Source organism: Gopherus flavomarginatus, chromosome 13, assembly GCF_025201925.1.
Source record: "Gopherus flavomarginatus isolate rGopFla2 chromosome 13, rGopFla2.mat.asm, whole genome shotgun sequence".
Classification (NCBI taxonomy): domain Eukaryota; kingdom Metazoa; phylum Chordata; order Testudines; family Testudinidae; genus Gopherus; species Gopherus flavomarginatus.
The window spans coordinates 19,235,938-19,252,178 of NC_066629.1; the positions used below are offsets into that span (position 1 = coordinate 19,235,938).

Consider the following 16,241-nt stretch of genomic DNA (forward strand, 5'->3'; position numbering starts at 1 on the left):
TCTGGCCCCAACTCAGAGCTCGCACCCCCAGCCAGAGCCCTCACTCTCTCCTGCACCCCAACCCCAATTTTGTTAGCATTCATGGCTCACCATATAATTTCCATACCCTGATGGGGCCCTCAGGCCAAAAAGTTTGCCACCCCTGAAACAGTGTATTGGACAGATAAGTAACTTTTTCTGCTGTCTACTATTCACAATTATGTCAATAAGAAACTATTCTCAAGTAGCATCTTATGAACTAACAAAGTTTTCCAAACAAAAATGTCTATAAATAGAAGCAGTTGTTAAAAGAAATAAACATCCCCCTGTTGTTTTTGAAAACTATACATTGTGCAAGCTTCTGAAATACAAAGCAATGAAACTATAAACAAAAAAGTTAAATCAGACAGCTCAATTGATCTATGAATCGGAGCAGCTTTTTATTATCCACAGAGGAGATGCAGCACAGTTTTAATAGTCATGGCATTATTTAATAACTAGCAAACTACAGAAGAACTGTGGCAAACTGGACAATAGGGGGCCGCTGAATACACTGTTTTCCAACAATGAAGAAAATGCTCAGTGTAACTGACAAATGGAGAGACCCCCGATTCGGGTAACAGGCAGTGACAGATAATCCAGTGGAAGTGGCTCTGGCTTTTCACCGTGAGCTCCCTATGAAGCAGGCCAATATCACTGGATCTAGGCCACAAAGGGCCACAAAAAGAAGCAGCGATTGTCAGAGGTACCTCGGGGAGTTGAATCCAGGAGTCCTGGCTCTCACACCAGCCTGTTCCATTATCCCACAGACGTGCCCCACCCCCGAATAACACACAACTTCCTAAGCCAGCCCCTCAGTCCACTCCCTTTGGAGGTGGGGCTCTTGTTGGGTAGAGGGTAGGTTCACACCCTAAGCCTCAGGCATTGCAGACGGGAGGGGAAGGGGTAGAGCGACCAGATGTCTCGATTTTATAGGGACAGTCCCGATTTTGGGTCTTTTTCTTATATAGGCTCCTATTATCCCCCACCCCCGTCCCAATTTTTCATACTTAAGGTCTGGTCACCCTAGGAAGGAGAGATCCCTCCCCCCTGTCCTAAGAGAAGAAGCAGTCGCCACCTCAACCCCCTAGAGCTCTTCCATCCTTCACCCCCCTGAAGCTACAGAACCGTCCCCCCAACCTCTCCCGACCCCCTCCTCTTTCAGTTCTCCCCCCTCCCCCCACCCGCCCCCTCCCGCCTCTCCCTCCCCCCCACCCGGCCCCCTCCTCTTTCAGTCCCCCCAGCCTCTCCCTCCCCCCCACCCGCCCCCTCCTCTTTCAGTCCCCCCAGCCTCTCCCTCCCCCCCACCCGCCCCCTCCTCTTTCAGTCCTCCCCAGCCTCTCCCGCCCCCTCCTCTTTCCGTCCCCCCTCGGCCCCTCCCCGTAGGATCCCCTCTTCCTTCAGCCCCCGGCCTGTGCCTCCTCCCGCCGAACCCCTGCGCCCCCCCAGGTCTCCCCGCCCCCCGGCAGCCCCGTGGCCGGACTCAGGCCTCCCGCCGCTTACCCGCACTGACCGCCCGCAGGCCCCAGCTCTCCAAGCCTCGCAGGGGCCCCTCGGCCGCCACCATCCTGCCTTCCTCGCTTCGGCGCCGCCGGTGCCTTCGAACCAGCCAATCCGCGCTCCGGCCCGGCAGCGGCCAATCACCATCCGCTGTCAGCGAAGGCCGGGGCCTGGCTGGCCCACTGCGCCTGCGCGGGGCGCTCACAGCGGAGCCAAGGCGCCTGCGCGGGGAGTGAGCCCCGGAATGGGGAGATGGCGCTTGCGCAATGTGAGGAAGCGAGGCTGGGCCAGGCGGCGCTTGCGCAGTGCGAGGCCCGGCCTTGGAGGACAGCTCGAGCGCAGCTAGTGCCAGTCAGCCGGGGCAGAGCGCGAGCTGCTGCGTCCCTGCCACCCACCCTGGAGCGGGGTCTGCATCGCGCGAGCTCCGAGCCCGGCTCCCGCGCCGCGGAGTGAGCGCTGCGCTTCATTAGCCCTGCAGAGAGCCGGCTCGGGGGGCTGGGTGCTCACCAGCAGGGCCTCCCATAGCACCCCCCTTCGCCCCACAGGCGGGGCCCCTCCCCCTTCGCCCCACAGCCGGGGCCCCTCCCCGCTTACCCTCGCCCCACAGCCGGGGTACGCTCTATACCTTCCCACTGGGGTGACTCTCCCAATTGCATCTCCTTCCCCCAGCACTGGTGCCCCTGCTGCATTGTACCCCCCACCCCAAGCGGTAAGTGCTCCTGTTTTGTTACCCAGCACCCCCCCCACCCCTTCCTGAGTAGCGAAGGTAAGAAATAACAGAGCACCCCGGCGTGCGTTGAACCCCTCAGTCTCTAGCTGCCGTGACCGTCCCTTGTACTTCATCTCCTAGCAGCGGCTGCAGACTCCGCAGGCGACCTTTGTGTTGCATCCCTTTCCTAAACAGCAGCAGCTTCTTAGGCTCTTACATCGCCCTTCTAAACAGCTTTCTAGGCCCTCTCTTTGTTGCATTGGACTACCCTTCCTTAAGCTGCAGCCTTCTGGGTTGCAACATACTCCCCTTCCTAAGCAACAGAAGCTCTCTAGCGCTCTGAGGTTACTTCATCCCTTTCCCCCAGAAATATATATTCCTCTAGTGCCTTTGAGCTGTACTGAACCCTTTTCTGTCCTGAAGTGTCCCAGCTTCCTAGGATTGACCCTTCCCAGGGTTCTTTAGCATTACAGTTTTCATCCCCAAAATTGGACTACATTCTCTCTCCTTATCTGGGTTTGTGTACTGCATCCAGCGCCATAGTATTAGAGCCCCTTGAAGAAAACAAAATCCTGAGACGCCACTCCTCCAGTTCTCCCTGGAGTACTTTACCCCATTCCCCACAGCATCCCCACTAGTCCTCTGGGATTGTCCTCCCCTCCCCTCCTCCTCCCCAGCAGTGAGATGAGCTTCTTTGGGTTTGGGCAGAGTGCGGAGTTGGAGCTGGTGCTGAGCGATGCAGAGAGCAGGCGCAGGGCTGAGCACAAGACTGAAGAGGGCAAGAAGGAGAAATATTTCCTATTCTATGATGGGGAGACAGTATCAGGTCGGGTCACCCTCACCCTCAAGCACCCAAACAAACGGCTGGAGCACCAAGGCATCAAGGTGGAGTTCATTGGACAAATTGGTGAGAGGGGAATGAGGGGGTGTGAGTATTGCATGGTGGAACACCAGGGACTTTAATTGGGAGGGTGGAGGGGAGGGGTAATTAGTATCAGCATGGAGGAGTGGGTTGGGCTCACAGCTTCCTAAAGCTTGCTTGCAACACAGTCATGGGCCTGCCATCCTGCAGTGATTTCTCTGCTTGGAGTCTGATTGCTCTTTCCCCTCTGAAATTCAAAAATGAAACACCTTCGGTGAGGCAGCAATACGTAGCAGTGCATTGCATGGAGTCTTACTTATATGTTTTGCATTAGTAATTCCTCCAGGTTGAATATACTTAAATGTTAACACTGGCAAGGTTCCATCTCCATTAGCCTAGGAGATGGGAGTGTAGTTACACTGCATCCTGTTCTCAGAAACTGGGTTATGATCCCCAAGGTCTTGTAATTACACTGAAAAGTCCCTTGATTATCAGAAATTATTTCAAATCCCGTTTTAGGTTTGGACAATCCATGTGTTGTAGACCCTTGAGTCTGTGCAGAGTGGAGGTACTACCACTCCTTTTCCAGGTCATTGTTCTCTCTCATTCTATTTTCCTGTTTCTGCTCATTCAGTGACCTGAGCTCCGAAATATATAGAGAGATTTTTAAATTCAGATTCAAACCTCCAGGGTTATTTTTAAGTTCTAATATCTTGGCAGCAGCATCCCTTATAGTGTATAAAGTGGCTTCTTTATTATTCTCCATCCTTTTTATTAACATGTTACTACATCTCTAGCTGCATTTACTGTGCTATTGATTACATTGTGTGTGATGGGCAGGGCTGCCTTGGGAGGTAATTGTTATATTGAGGGCATGAGGCAACAGACCAGCTGGTATATGTGCACATTTCAATTCATGAGCTATGCCCCAGAAGCCAACTACCCTTGTGGATCAGCTTCCTTTCCTTTCAAAGCCTGCTGTCCCCAGCTCCATTTATTCTTCTCATCCTGTTGGGGTGGCCAAGCCCACTTAGCCATATAAAGTCATCTGGTACCTGAGCTGTTACGTCTATGATTGCAATTTGAATTTGGAGATTTTATATTGTGCAAACCCAATTGAGATAAGTGCTTCCCTCCCCCCGTAACAGGAGGGAGGGTGTTCATCTTACCCACTATGCCATTTTTACAAAGAACTAAACATTTTGTGGACTCGTCTGAGTTAAAAGAAGTGATAAACCCTAGAGTAAGTTGCACAGTTTTTATTCGTTTATTAACTCTGTACCATGCATGTGTAGGACTTTTCAGACAAGACCTTAAATCCATGGCCCTGTCTGCTCTAAATATCTTGGTAGAAACTGTTCACCTGCACATCAATGTGATCAACATTTTCAACTTGAGATGGATCGCATTTCTTTGTAAACCCCTTGGCACAGAAGATTAAATTGATATTTTTCCCCACTCAGCCCCACCATCTTTACTTAACTTCTTTTCTGATTTTCTCCACTTGCACCACATGTTATACTTCTGCATTCAGAGAAAGCACAGCTAATTATATATAAACAGGCCCCATTATCAGAAACTGGATTATAACCTGCCTCTGGGTTTAAAATCTCCAGAGTAAGCTGAGCATGAGGTTTCCTCTCTGCTCCGCCAGTACCTCACTGTGCGGCCTTGGACAGTCCACCTGTCTCATTTCCCCATTTGTATAAATGAGTGCTTAGGTTCTAAGCTCTTTGGGAAGACAGAGTGGTTTTCTGTTCTGTGTTTGTACAGCATGTAGCGCAGTAGAGTCTTGGTCCATAACTAGGGCTTCTAGGTGTTCAGATATTCCAAAAAAAAATAGAGAGGAGTTTGGAAGACTGATTCATTTGCTCGGTGCTTTGACTTCATGAAGCACTACATAAGTAGTATGTGTCTGTTAAAGGTATAAAGAGAGCTTTCATATCCAGACTTGAGGTCCAGGTTGTGCTTGGTTATATTGATTTAAACAAAACAAAAAGCAGCCTTAGTAATCTGAAAGGTGGGATAACTGTTTGTGCGTCTATAGCATCTTCCATCTCCAAATGCTTCACAGTAGGGATTTAGACTCTGAAGTGAGGAGGTAGGCATTACCCCCATTTTACAGATGGGGTACTGAACACGGGGAAATGGTGTGATTTGTTTAAGATCATAGGATCTGTGATGGAGCTGGGAATACAATTCAGGAGTCCTGTACCTGATTCTCTAGTTAATGTCCAGCACAGTTTCTCCTCTGATGGATGGATAGTGCAGTTTCCTTTTTGGACATCTGTCTGTCTGCAGTGACTGTTCTCTGCGATCATCCTAAAAAAAAAAAAAAAGTCATAATGGAAAACTCTGGCTTCGCTGAACAACTCAAACGGGGATTTTTTTCTAATGTTTGACGTGCTGATGTCTTTTCAAATATGAAAACTCCTCAATTCCTCCTCTAAAGGTTTAAGTGCCAATCTCAGCCCCTGGGCAATAGTTGCTGGGAGCCTAGTATGCTGGCAGTCTGTTTTTTCCCAGTTTAAACTCAGTCACTGCCTTTAGCATTGTGCCATGAGATGAGTCCATGTCTCTTTGTATGTCACTTCTGCATTCCCTCCCCATCACATAAGGGAGCATCCCTCCTCTCTCTTTGTGGAGGTGTGTTGAATGGAGAGATGCTTTATTATATCATTGTATTACATTAGCACCCAAAGGATCCAACCAAGATCAGGGCTTCATTACGCTAGGTGCTGTACAAACACAGAGATCATTCCAACCCCGAAGAGCTTCCAGTCTAAAGAGATATGGTGGACAAAAGGGTGGGCAAGACAAAGCGTTACCCCATATTTTACAGCTGGGGAGATGAGGCACACAGTAAATGACTTGCCCAGGGTCACGTGTTGAGTCTGTGGCAGAGATGGGAACTGAACCCAGATCTCCTGAGTCCCAGGCTTGTACCCTAATGACAAGACCGCCCTTCAGAAAGCCTCTGCAGTGAGTTCAGTGGACGTGTGATAATATTTGACCTGGTCTTAGCTGTGACTTCAGCTCCAGATTTAAGAATGAGGGTTGCCCAAACTTTTCCTAACCAAAGGGCTGTTTTGGCAACTTTCTGGGAGCACAGCATGCAGGAAACTGGAGTAGATTGCCTTTACCCTTGTGTATAATAGCAAGCTGAATACAGGTCCCGCAGTGTGTCACTTTCTGTTATCTTGGATCAAGAAGGAAAATTACATTTTAGGGGCTGTAGTTTCTATGGGCTACCTTATATTAAAGATGGTCACTTGGTCGTGGCTATGCTTGGAGAACTGCTGGAACAATTGGGAGGGCACAGGAAAATGTCTGCCTTTTTATCTGCAGCTGGTTTGAGCAACTCTTCCATAATACCCTTGTTCCCTAACATTTCCCTGGCCATGCATGTATCCGTCCTAGAGCCATCAGCTTAGCTTTACCCCTTGAAGATGTGTTCTCTGCGTGGTCACATGCTGAGTGCTGGCATACTGTGGAATCAATGGGGTTCTTTACCCTTTTTTTTGTTCCCTGGAGCTAATGGGGCCACCTCTGCGCTTTCTGTTGCTTTATCGTTCTTTGGGAGGCATGAGCAGTGAATGATGGAAGCCTCGTAGCCCCACACTTCTGCATTGTCGCTGCTTTCCCCATTTCGGGGGAGCCTTGGGGCTTTGTTTTTTACTGGTTAGAAGTCCAGTGCCTAGACTTGGAAGGTGAGGATCTGCAGGAAGTGATGAGAGAAGGGATGGCACTAGCTGCTGATTTGCTTTGTGATGGTTCCTTGTCTTTGCAGGTAGTCTGGATATATTAACCTTGATTAAACTGACCCACGTAGATGTTCTGGTTTGTTTTTGTAGGTGGGGTTAAGTGAGTAAAGCTGAAGAGACATCGTGGGAATCTCTGCTCCTGCTTTCTTTGTCTCCTCTCGCTTCACCTGCTTTCATGGGAGTGGAATATTTATCAACCTTCTCAGTTATTTTTGACCCCAGCCTGTCCTGTTCCCCTTCCCGTGGGTTGGATATTTTGCATGAGCTCATGGGATGTCTTATTTCTTTTCGACTTGTACAATGGAGGATGACACTTTGAGGATCCTCAAGCAATTTACAGATATTTATGTAGTAAAGGAGATGAGTAGCTGACCCCATTTAATTGACGAGGAAAAAAGCATACAGAAGAGGGAAGTATTGAGGATGTCACAATAAATTAGTGGCAGACCCAAGAATGGAATCCAGCAGTCTAGACTTGCTAAATGGAACTATTAAGAGAGCACTCTTTCTGTTGTGTTGAACTCTTGGTCATGCGCTTGAGAGAGGAGAATGAAAGCCACTGTGCGAACATGAGTTGTCCAGTGAGGGGAACAGCACTGCTGATTTCTAGGATGCACAAATCAATCTGCAAAATTGGATCCTCGTTTTTACTGGCACTTCAAAATGAGCTTGGGCCCGTGATGGGTCAAGGACCTAACTGTGCATCTCTACTCTTTAGACCCTGGCTCACTCAATTCACTGTATATCTGGCCCAGTTGGGGCTGGATGAAGCATGGCCCTTAGTGTTTGAACCTCAGGATTTCCAGGGATACATTCTATCTCTGGGAAGTGGAGGAGAACGGATAGAATGGGGAAGAGGCTTTGTAGGGGACTGGTTCCTTTCTGCCATGCCCATTTCCTGCAGTTCTTCTCCCAAAGCTGACCTCCCGTGGGAGTGAACAGCACTGCTTAACCAAGTATTCTCTTCCTAGAGCTCTACTATGACCGGGGAAATCACCATGAATTTGTCTCTCTGGTGAAGGATCTGGCCCGTCCTGGTGAGTTCACCCAATCACAGACATTCGACTTTGAATTCACACATGTGGAAAAACCGTACGAGTCCTACACGGGGCAGAACGTGAAGTTACGGTGAGTCTCCTCCTGCTGTTGGGTTTCTCCCGGTCCCAAGATTCAGCCTTCTCCCTGTGCATTAGTTTTCATGCAGTGTCTTTCTAGTAAGAACTACAGCACCTAAGGTACCCCAAATAAACACACACCAACAGATAGTACAGCAACATGAGGGTCTAATGCCTGTGTCTAAGAGTCGAATTAGGAAGGATAGAACTACAATGTACCTTAAATATAATAAAGAACAACTGAAAAGCCAATGGGGAACTGACAACTTTGACAGTGTGATAACATAGGGCTAGTCTACACTGGCAATGTTAAAGCGCTGCCGCGGTAGCACTTTAACATGGCTTGTGTAGTCACACCGTTCTCCTAGCGCTCTAAAAAACCACCTCCACGAAGGGCATAGCTACTAGCGCTCGTGCTACAGCCTTTGAAATCCGTGGGAAATTGTTTAAGAGGGGCGTGTCATTGAAAAGTGATTGAACTGCTGTTAAACTAACCATTTTCTATCATTTTAAAACAAGCTGACAGTAATTTCTAAAATCTGATTTCCCAGGCATTCCAGCCCAAGCTGCTTCCCCGCAGCATAAAATGCTATTCCCAGCTGAGAGGGGCACCACACTCCCAGTTAACCCTGTAGAGAGAACAGGGCAATGCTGATAATTTCTAAAGGCTGCTGAAGAAATTAATTTCTAATCTGTATCTCTCTAGTAAATAAATAATTTACTGGCCTCTCCCTTTTAAACTCAGTTGTGGCCCTTCATGTGCGTGCATGCGTTGAGCCCCTCAAGCTGCTGTTTGTGTGGAGGGGGTCACAGTATAGTCCCATTTCGTGTTGAAGCACTAGGGCATGGGGATGGATTGACAGTTCAGATACTGTGTGTGGGATGCCTAGAAAATCTGTGGAAAATCTACCAACTCCTGTGGAAGCCACATGTTTGAAAAGGGAGGTCTCGGCCCTTTTTGTCATTCGTCTTTCTCCCCCTTTTCTAAAACCCCTGCTTCTCTCTCTGGATTCGCCTCTGTTCCTCCAGTCTGCAGTTACTTCTTGATATCTCTTGTCTGTGTTGCAACTGCGATCGCTCATGCCGGCCAAAGGCTCTGTGCATCTGATCCTTGGCTGAAATGGAATGTTAAATTATCAACACTTGTGATAATGGAATGCAGCGCCGTCTTGGGACAGCATGTCAAGTACTGAGTGCAATTCCAGAAGCTGTGCGGCGGGCTCAGTAGTAAAATGCAGCCTGTCGTGGCTTCTCTTGTGCATGTACATCTCACTTGCGTTGCTCTATTTTTTTTTTCTTGTTTAAAAAATAAGGGAAACCAAAGTCTCTTCTGATGCCAAATAAATTGGAAGCGTTTGGGAAATAAAAGAGCAATGTCTGGTCATATGCTTCAGTCTCCAGCAGAGTCAGTTAAATGTGTTTCAGTAGTTCGGTAATCAGGGCTGCTTATTTTAATCGTAGCTTAGATGCAAAGAAATGCCTTGCTTGCATGTTGTTGTTTACAAATTGCAAATCTTATTTCAGAGTTGGGCTGTCCCCTTGAAATCTAGTCAGTGAGTCAAATGCTGTGGCTGCATTTAAGAGGGCTGGATAATTTTATGATGGATATTTAGTTACCTAGGTGGTGATTAAAGTACTTATGTCTCATGCTTTAGGGCAATAAGCAATAGGGTTCAGGCTGGAACGTCTCCCCTATGTACAGCAGGTGCACCACAAAGGACTTTCACCTTCTTCTAAACCATCAGGTATTGTCCACTACAGGAGGCAGGTTACAGGACTGGATGGACCAGATGGTCTCAGCGGCTCCATCAAAGCCCACATTCCTCTCTCCTCCACCCTAATGCCTTCCTCCATGGGTTTTGCACCCAATGAGGTAGTCTGCCAGGGTTCTAATGGATGAGCTGTTCTCCTTTCAGGTACTTCCTCCGAGCGACCGTCAGCCGCAGATTAAACGACGTGGTGAAGGAGATGGACATCGTTGTGCACACACTCAGCACATACCCGGAGCTCAATTCCTCTATCAAGATGGAGGTGGGAATCGAGGACTGCCTGCACATCGAGTTTGAGTATAACAAATCCAAGTAAGTGTCCTGAGAATGGCTTCTGAGCAAAAATCCCTGCGTGAGGGGATGCGGCCTGCTGGGTAGGCTGGGTGGTCCTCCTAGGGCATGTCTCGACTGCAAAAACAAAACAACAAAAACCACAGCTGGCTCATGGGGCTGTTTCATTGCAGTGCAGACTTCTGTGCTCAGGTTGCAGCTCTGGGACCCTTGCACTTTGCAGGGTTCTAGAGCCCCGGGCTGCAGCCTGAGCCCAGAAGTCTATAGGAATGAAACAGCCCCTTAGCCAGAGTCTAATTGTTGTGTAGACATACCCTTAAAGGCTGCTTAACTTGACTAAATATGCAGAGGCAGCTCCCGGTGTAAACTTCAGGTGGGGCCCTGTAATTTATCTTAGCTCTCTCTGTTCCCTATTGTGGATGGCAGGCGGTTCATTGAAGTGCTGGGCCTGTTCCTGCTTTAGATTTCTCCCCTCTCACCACCAGCCTGGAATGTGCTTTATCCAGATGGTGGCATCTGCACCCACATACTGAGGTGAGGGGTGCATAGAATTGGTATGAAAGTGGGTTTATTTCAGTCGGATTGAGTACTCCCATTGTTCTGAGTCTGGGAGTCCCAGAGTGGCACGATTAAGTGTGGGACTATGTGGCTGTTAACCCAGGCACAGAAGTTGGAAATTACCAGTTTAGACTATATCTAGTCCATCCTTCCCACCCAGTGCTGGAGCGTCTTCCTGCAGTGTGTTGTTTTAAATTACCTAAGCAATTGCCACTGGGAGACTTGGATCTTGTTGTTGGGAAGTTCTTATGAATGTCCAGCCTAAGATGTCTCCTTATTTTATCCAGTAATCCCACTCAGACTTGCTGATGTCCAGAGAATTGAGCATGAATGCGTAGTTATCGCTTGGAGCAGCCCAGAACATGGGGCTGGGGTGCCCAGGGAATCTGAACTAGGCCCTGAGGAGAATGGGGAAGTGTCTGACAGGCGCATTCCAGTTTGTCAACTTGTTTCTTGCTCTGTTGTGCAGAGACCAAAACTGATCATGACTGTCTTTCCTATCCTCCCAAGGTACCACTTAAAAGATGTGATTGTTGGAAAAATCTACTTCCTGTTGGTGCGGATCAAGATCAAACACATGGAGATAGATATCATCAAGAGAGAGACAACAGGGACCGGCCCCAATGTTTACCATGAGAATGACACAATAGCTAAATATGAGATCATGGATGGGGCACCTGTGAGAGGTGAGAAGGGGTGGGGAAGCATTTACATTCCTCTCCTAGAATCTTTGGGGGACGAGCTTGTTTTACACTATTTTTTTGCAGGAATGTGGGCCCTATTGTGAGTCCCATAAAATTGTCATCTGTCTTCAACTGAGTGCCTGTTTTCTTGTGTGTAATAGCTGACTTGTGCATCCCTCTTCACTGGTGAATCTCATGGCAGCTTACAAACGTGGGGGAAATTGAGGCACAATGCTGGTGTCTTTAAGTCTCCTAGCAAGTCAGTGGCACAGTTGGGAATAGATTTCCACTACTGACCTGTGCCTGGTCTCAGAACATAGTGCTGAAAGCTGGTACGTTACCTCATTGCCAATCCCCTGAGAGATCTGGTCTCTCTGGATGATAGTGTTCTGCAGTGGTGACGTGCAGTTATGTTCTAGAACTCCCATGTCAGTAGCTAGAAGGAATGTCATTCCATTCTCTTTCTCCTCCAATGCTGTGGGCAATGAAGGGAACCCTGTGCTATTGAAGTGGAGGAAGGATGCTTGCCACAAAGGGCACAACCTTGCTAAGGAGTAAGCATGCTAACTGCTATTCTGTGGGAGCTTAGGGCACTCGGCCCAAACCCCATCCAGCAGTGGTAAGGTATGCCACATTCAGGCACAGAGTTGCAGGCCTTAGCTTGCTCTGGTTTTACCTTACTGTGCCGGTGCTGTCCTTGTAAGATTTGACTCAGTATGTTGTGCCTACACTCATGGCTTTTGCAGGGGAATCCATTCCAATCAGACTCTTCCTGGCGGGCTATGAGCTAACGCCCACTATGAGGGACATCAATAAGAAGTTCTCGGTGCGTTATTACCTCAACTTGGTGCTGATAGATGAAGAAGAAAGGCGCTACTTCAAACAGCAGGTGAAAAAGGGTGTGACTGCACTGCGGGGTGGACTGTAGCCAGCCAGTCCAGTGCTGCTTCAGGTGCTCCATTACAACTAGCAACAGAAGAATATTGGACAACCTGGCTGGTGATGTGGGGGGAGGATGCTCCTCCCTGGGTACCCACTGGAGCCAGATCATTTGGGGTGTGGATAGAGAAGGCACCTGTGTATCTGGGTCTGTTAGGGATGCTCCTCAGAGAGGGCTTATCCAGCGTAATCCCCCTATCAATTCCCTGCGCTGCATTAACCACGGCAATGTTGCCCAACATACTAGGACAGACCTGGCATGTAGTGGCTGCCTGTGGCCCATCCTTTATGAAGTGCTACCATCTGGCCTTCCAGAGGTCTGCACTGCCTGAGCCCCTCTCTTGAAGCTGTAATGGCTTTTCCCAGCTGAAGGACGGAGAGTGGAATAGGCCAGCATATGGGGATGGATGCACATTAGTGCTCCAGCAGCTTAGGCAGACGTTCAGACCTATGAGTACATCCTGGGTGGGGCCAGCGTAGCTGTTGCATGTCCTAACGGGTCCTGCTGTCTGCGTTCTGACAGGAGGTGGTGCTATGGCGAAAAGGAGACATTGTGAGGAAGAGCATGTCCCACCAGGCAGCCATTGCCTCTCAGCGGTTTGAGGGGACGTCCTCCCATGCTGAGGCCAGGACACCCAGCCAACCTGCAGAAAACAACAGCCGGCAGTGAAAGGCCCTGTGGAGCGAGGCTGCTGCAGAACCCAAGTGTCCGGGGCCGGCAGCAGCAACGAGGGAAAAAGAAAATATTTCATCAGAGACTTATGAAAATCATCAGTTTTTTGACTTAATTCTGATGTTCGAAGGACCAGTAGGGTGGGGAGGGGGCAATGTAAGATACAGCAACCACGGCACAAAGTTGAACGTACCTCAGTGCTCCCCAACCTCCTACATTCCTCTGGGGTAGGCTGCTTTTACATGTGCAGGGGCCATTGGGCTGCCTGACTTCCCTGTTGCCATGAGACCCCTTCAGCATGGCAGTGGGGATGGGGAAGGGGAAATTTGATGCTCCTCCTCTGCGATAGGGGTGTCACTTTGGGCATGTAGAAAGGCATTTTGCTGCCATCGAGAAGCCCTCATGAGGTGAGTGGGAAGAGGGAGCCTGATGAAGCATTTGAGCTGAAAGGCAGGAGTATGTGTGAGCAGAATTTAAGCTTGAGGTGTAGCCTGCTTGCTGTCCCGTCCCTCCCCTCCCACCCCCATGCTGTTGCTAAGTTTCTGCTGCGAACGGTTATATAACTAGTTGAATGAGCCCTGTGAATATCAGAGCCAGATTGTGCAGCGTAGCAAATGATGCTGCCTTTGTGTCCCTGCCTTGGGAACTCATGGATGCAGCATCTTGGGGTGGGGGCAAGGGGATTAGCTAACACTGAAAAACGCAGATAGCAGCTGAGTATGGAATTGACAGGCGTATGGATACTGTAAAGGGCAAATGAGGTATGAGAGAACTAGCTGAGCTGCTAGGTAGTGTGAGTCTGGGAGGAAACTGGCCAATGAAAGAGCGTGCACAGAGCCTTAATAGTCTCGCCTCTGGGAGGTCAGGCTGTAGTTTGTAATCCATGCTGTATGATAGAGCCACGCTGGTGCAGCTGAGTCCTGGGAAGCTTTTGTATGTTGGAGCTAAGAGTGTAATAGCAGAGTGGTTGTACAGATTCCACGTGCTGCTGTGGGAAGCAGTTGCAGTCAGGTCTCTTAAGGAGTTGTACAGGGAAAAGTGTTCGGTGTGAGAGAGCAGCATCAGTGCAGTGGCCTGTGCAGCCTCTGAAGTGCTGCAGTAAATGGTGGACTCTTTCCCTTCTGGCTTTCTCCTTGTTTCCAGTTGATCTGAATGAAACTCTGCTTCATCTGTCTTTAGGATTCACCCCAGTGGTGCTGCGGTTAAACCTCATGGGGACTTCCCTGATTGGCTGAAAATTATCTGAAAAGGTAACGGTGGGACAGGAGGGGACACGGGAGTGTTCTTTAAATGTACCTATATGCAAAAGGCTTGAAGAATACCCCCTGAGCGCCTGGGATGGGCTATTACTATTCCTGGCAAATGGGACACCTTTGTTTAAGGATTTACTGGCCTGTATGTGCTGCCTATTGATGTGAAGCAAGATGGCAGGCAAAACTTTCTGCTTCCATACAGACAGCCCTGGATCAGTTGGGCCTGATGAGAACAGTAGTGGAGGTGTCTTTGGGCATGAAGCTATCTGAGGACCTGAGTATGGGATGTCTTTCACTCTTAAAATAAACTCCATTTAATCTTTTGAGTTAAGTGGGATCATGAGAATGTACCCAGAAGGGATTCAGCCCTCCTTTAAAATTCAGAGATGGTCTTTTAGACTTAACTGATCAACTGGATTTGGATGTTCTCCATCCTTTTTAGATCCCTTTCTAGGAAGCAGGTAATAAAATGTCCAACCAGCATAGGGAGACAGAAACCTGCACTAAACCGGGACATCAGCTCCCTCTAATGGGAGCTATACTGATGATTTTCCTGATGTTCTGCCAGGCTTGCTTCTGAATCTGAAATTTCCTCCAGTTGGATGTAGAGCTGTTCTCTTGCTGCTGGGAAGTTAAAGCGTCATCTGCAATGTGTGAGACAGTGCCCTGGTGCCTGTAGTGATGGTGGGGTCTGGGTGGGTGGGGGGTGATGTTTGCGTAGTAAGAAAGTTGCTGTAGTTCAGTGATAAATGTGTTTTCTGCTTGCCAAACTAAGTTTTATTTTCACTCAGTCACATGTAGGGCTATGGTTCTTATCCTAGATGGAGAGTCCTGCTCCGTCCCACGGGACATTAATTGCCTCTTCTCTGCTGTGAACACTAGTGTCACACCATGTTCTGCACTGTAGTAGCGAGGATGTGTGGCTTACTCTGCCTCTGTACGTGAGAGGTCCCTGCTGTGGACTGGAATGGCAGTCTCCTCCCTCAGACTGAAGCAAAGTCCTAGTAAAGGCAGCTGCTTTGTTACATAATATATAGGGGTAGCAGTGTGCTTTGAGCCTTGTGTAGCAAACAAACGTGGATGCTACTTCAGCGGCTAACCTGCTCTGCGTCTACCCCATTGAGAGGGATCCAGGTGTACTGTGGCAATGCACAATCACTTGAAAACAGGTGAGGCTCCCTTTGGGAGACAGTCCGGGTAACAGATGGTATCTGCATGGCTGACCCACTTTCCCCTTTGCCTCATCTCAAAACAGCCATCCTGAAATCCCTTTGTGCTTAAAAACTTGCCTTGGTTGTAGTATGTGTTGGTGTTAAGGAGCCCAGTGGGCGAAGACATCTCTGCATTAGGTGAGTGGTGAAACAGGATCAGTGACGGACCTGAGGAGATTGCCTCAAGATGGAAATCACACTCTCCCCTCCCTAGAAGATTTTCAGACAGCTTCTGCTTGTCACTGTAAGCGGGATTAGTCGGAAAAGGTGCATGAGCGAAAATGTTTCCTTTTGCTAACTTCCTCACCTGTGTGTCCCCCTTCATACGACTAGGTGTGAGAGTCACCCCTCCCCACATTTTTACCTTCTCTGATTAGATCATTCAACCTGCTTTCTATTATGCCCTGTGTTTGGGGTGATGATACCTGCCCCATCTGTAATGATTGGCTCTTGAGAGGACAGACATGACTATTCAACTCAAACTACAGAAAAGAGAGAGAGAATTGTTTAATGAGAGGAGCGGGGAGCAATTGTGGCTTTCGCAGCCCAGTCCATGCTGGGTTGTTTTATCCTGTGCTGTGGGTGTCCCCTCTCCTCCAAGCAGATTCTCACTGTGGGGAGTGGTGCATAGGTACTGAACCAAGCAGTGCAACTTGTAATTTAGCCTCTGCAGTGTTTACATGTTTCTTAATTCATCATCTTTTCAATGGCTGTGTTTTAAAATTTGTTTTTTGTCTCTTGAATTAAAAGGGCCATTCTAGGCTTTTAAATGCTGTGCATTGGTTTCTCCAAGTGGTTTTACATTGCAGTTCGGAACTATTGTACCTATCCTCAGGCCAGGCACTCAGCAGACACCTGAGGGAGGAAGAACCCAGCCTTTTCTCTCACTGTGCTGC

The 16,241-nt window shown here is 48.7% G+C and overlaps 2 protein-coding genes across 3 annotated transcripts in view; one reads left to right on the forward strand and one right to left on the reverse strand.

Moving 5' to 3' along the window:
- The window catches only part of NCAPD3 (non-SMC condensin II complex subunit D3), a 50,344-nt gene extending 48,706 nt beyond the window's left edge, over positions 1 to 1,638 (reverse strand). For both annotated transcript variants that reach the window (XM_050921516.1, XM_050921515.1), the window contains exon 1: positions 1,522 to 1,638. In XM_050921516.1, coding sequence (XP_050777473.1) covers positions 1,522 to 1,585 — 64 coding nt within the window. In that variant the 5' untranslated portion in view covers positions 1,586 to 1,638. The remainder of the gene's footprint in view (positions 1 to 1,521) is intronic.
- A 497-nt stretch (positions 1,639 to 2,135) lies between these two features.
- On the forward strand, positions 2,136 to 16,122 carry VPS26B (VPS26 retromer complex component B). Its single transcript, XM_050922188.1, has 6 exons — positions 2,136 to 3,134; positions 7,825 to 7,981; positions 9,885 to 10,049; positions 11,097 to 11,272; positions 12,016 to 12,158; positions 12,732 to 16,122. The coding sequence occupies exons 1-6, from the start codon at positions 2,912 to 2,914 to the stop codon at positions 12,876 to 12,878; spliced, it is 1,011 nt and encodes a 336-aa protein (XP_050778145.1). The 5' UTR covers positions 2,136 to 2,911; the 3' UTR covers positions 12,879 to 16,122.
- The last annotated feature ends 119 nt before the right edge of the window (positions 16,123 to 16,241 follow it).

Excerpts from the sequence above, each read along its gene's own strand:
- VPS26B (XM_050922188.1), top strand. The coding sequence starts at position 2,912 with ATGAGCTTCTTTGGGTTTGGGCAGAGTGCGGAGTTGGAGCTGGTGCTG. Across the intron at positions 7,982-9,884 it reads GGGCAGAACGTGAAGTTACG|GTACTTCCTCCGAGCGACCG; the intron begins GTGAGTCTCCTC and ends TTCTCCTTTCAG. Across the intron at positions 10,050-11,096 it reads TTTGAGTATAACAAATCCAA|GTACCACTTAAAAGATGTGA; the intron begins GTAAGTGTCCTG and ends TATCCTCCCAAG.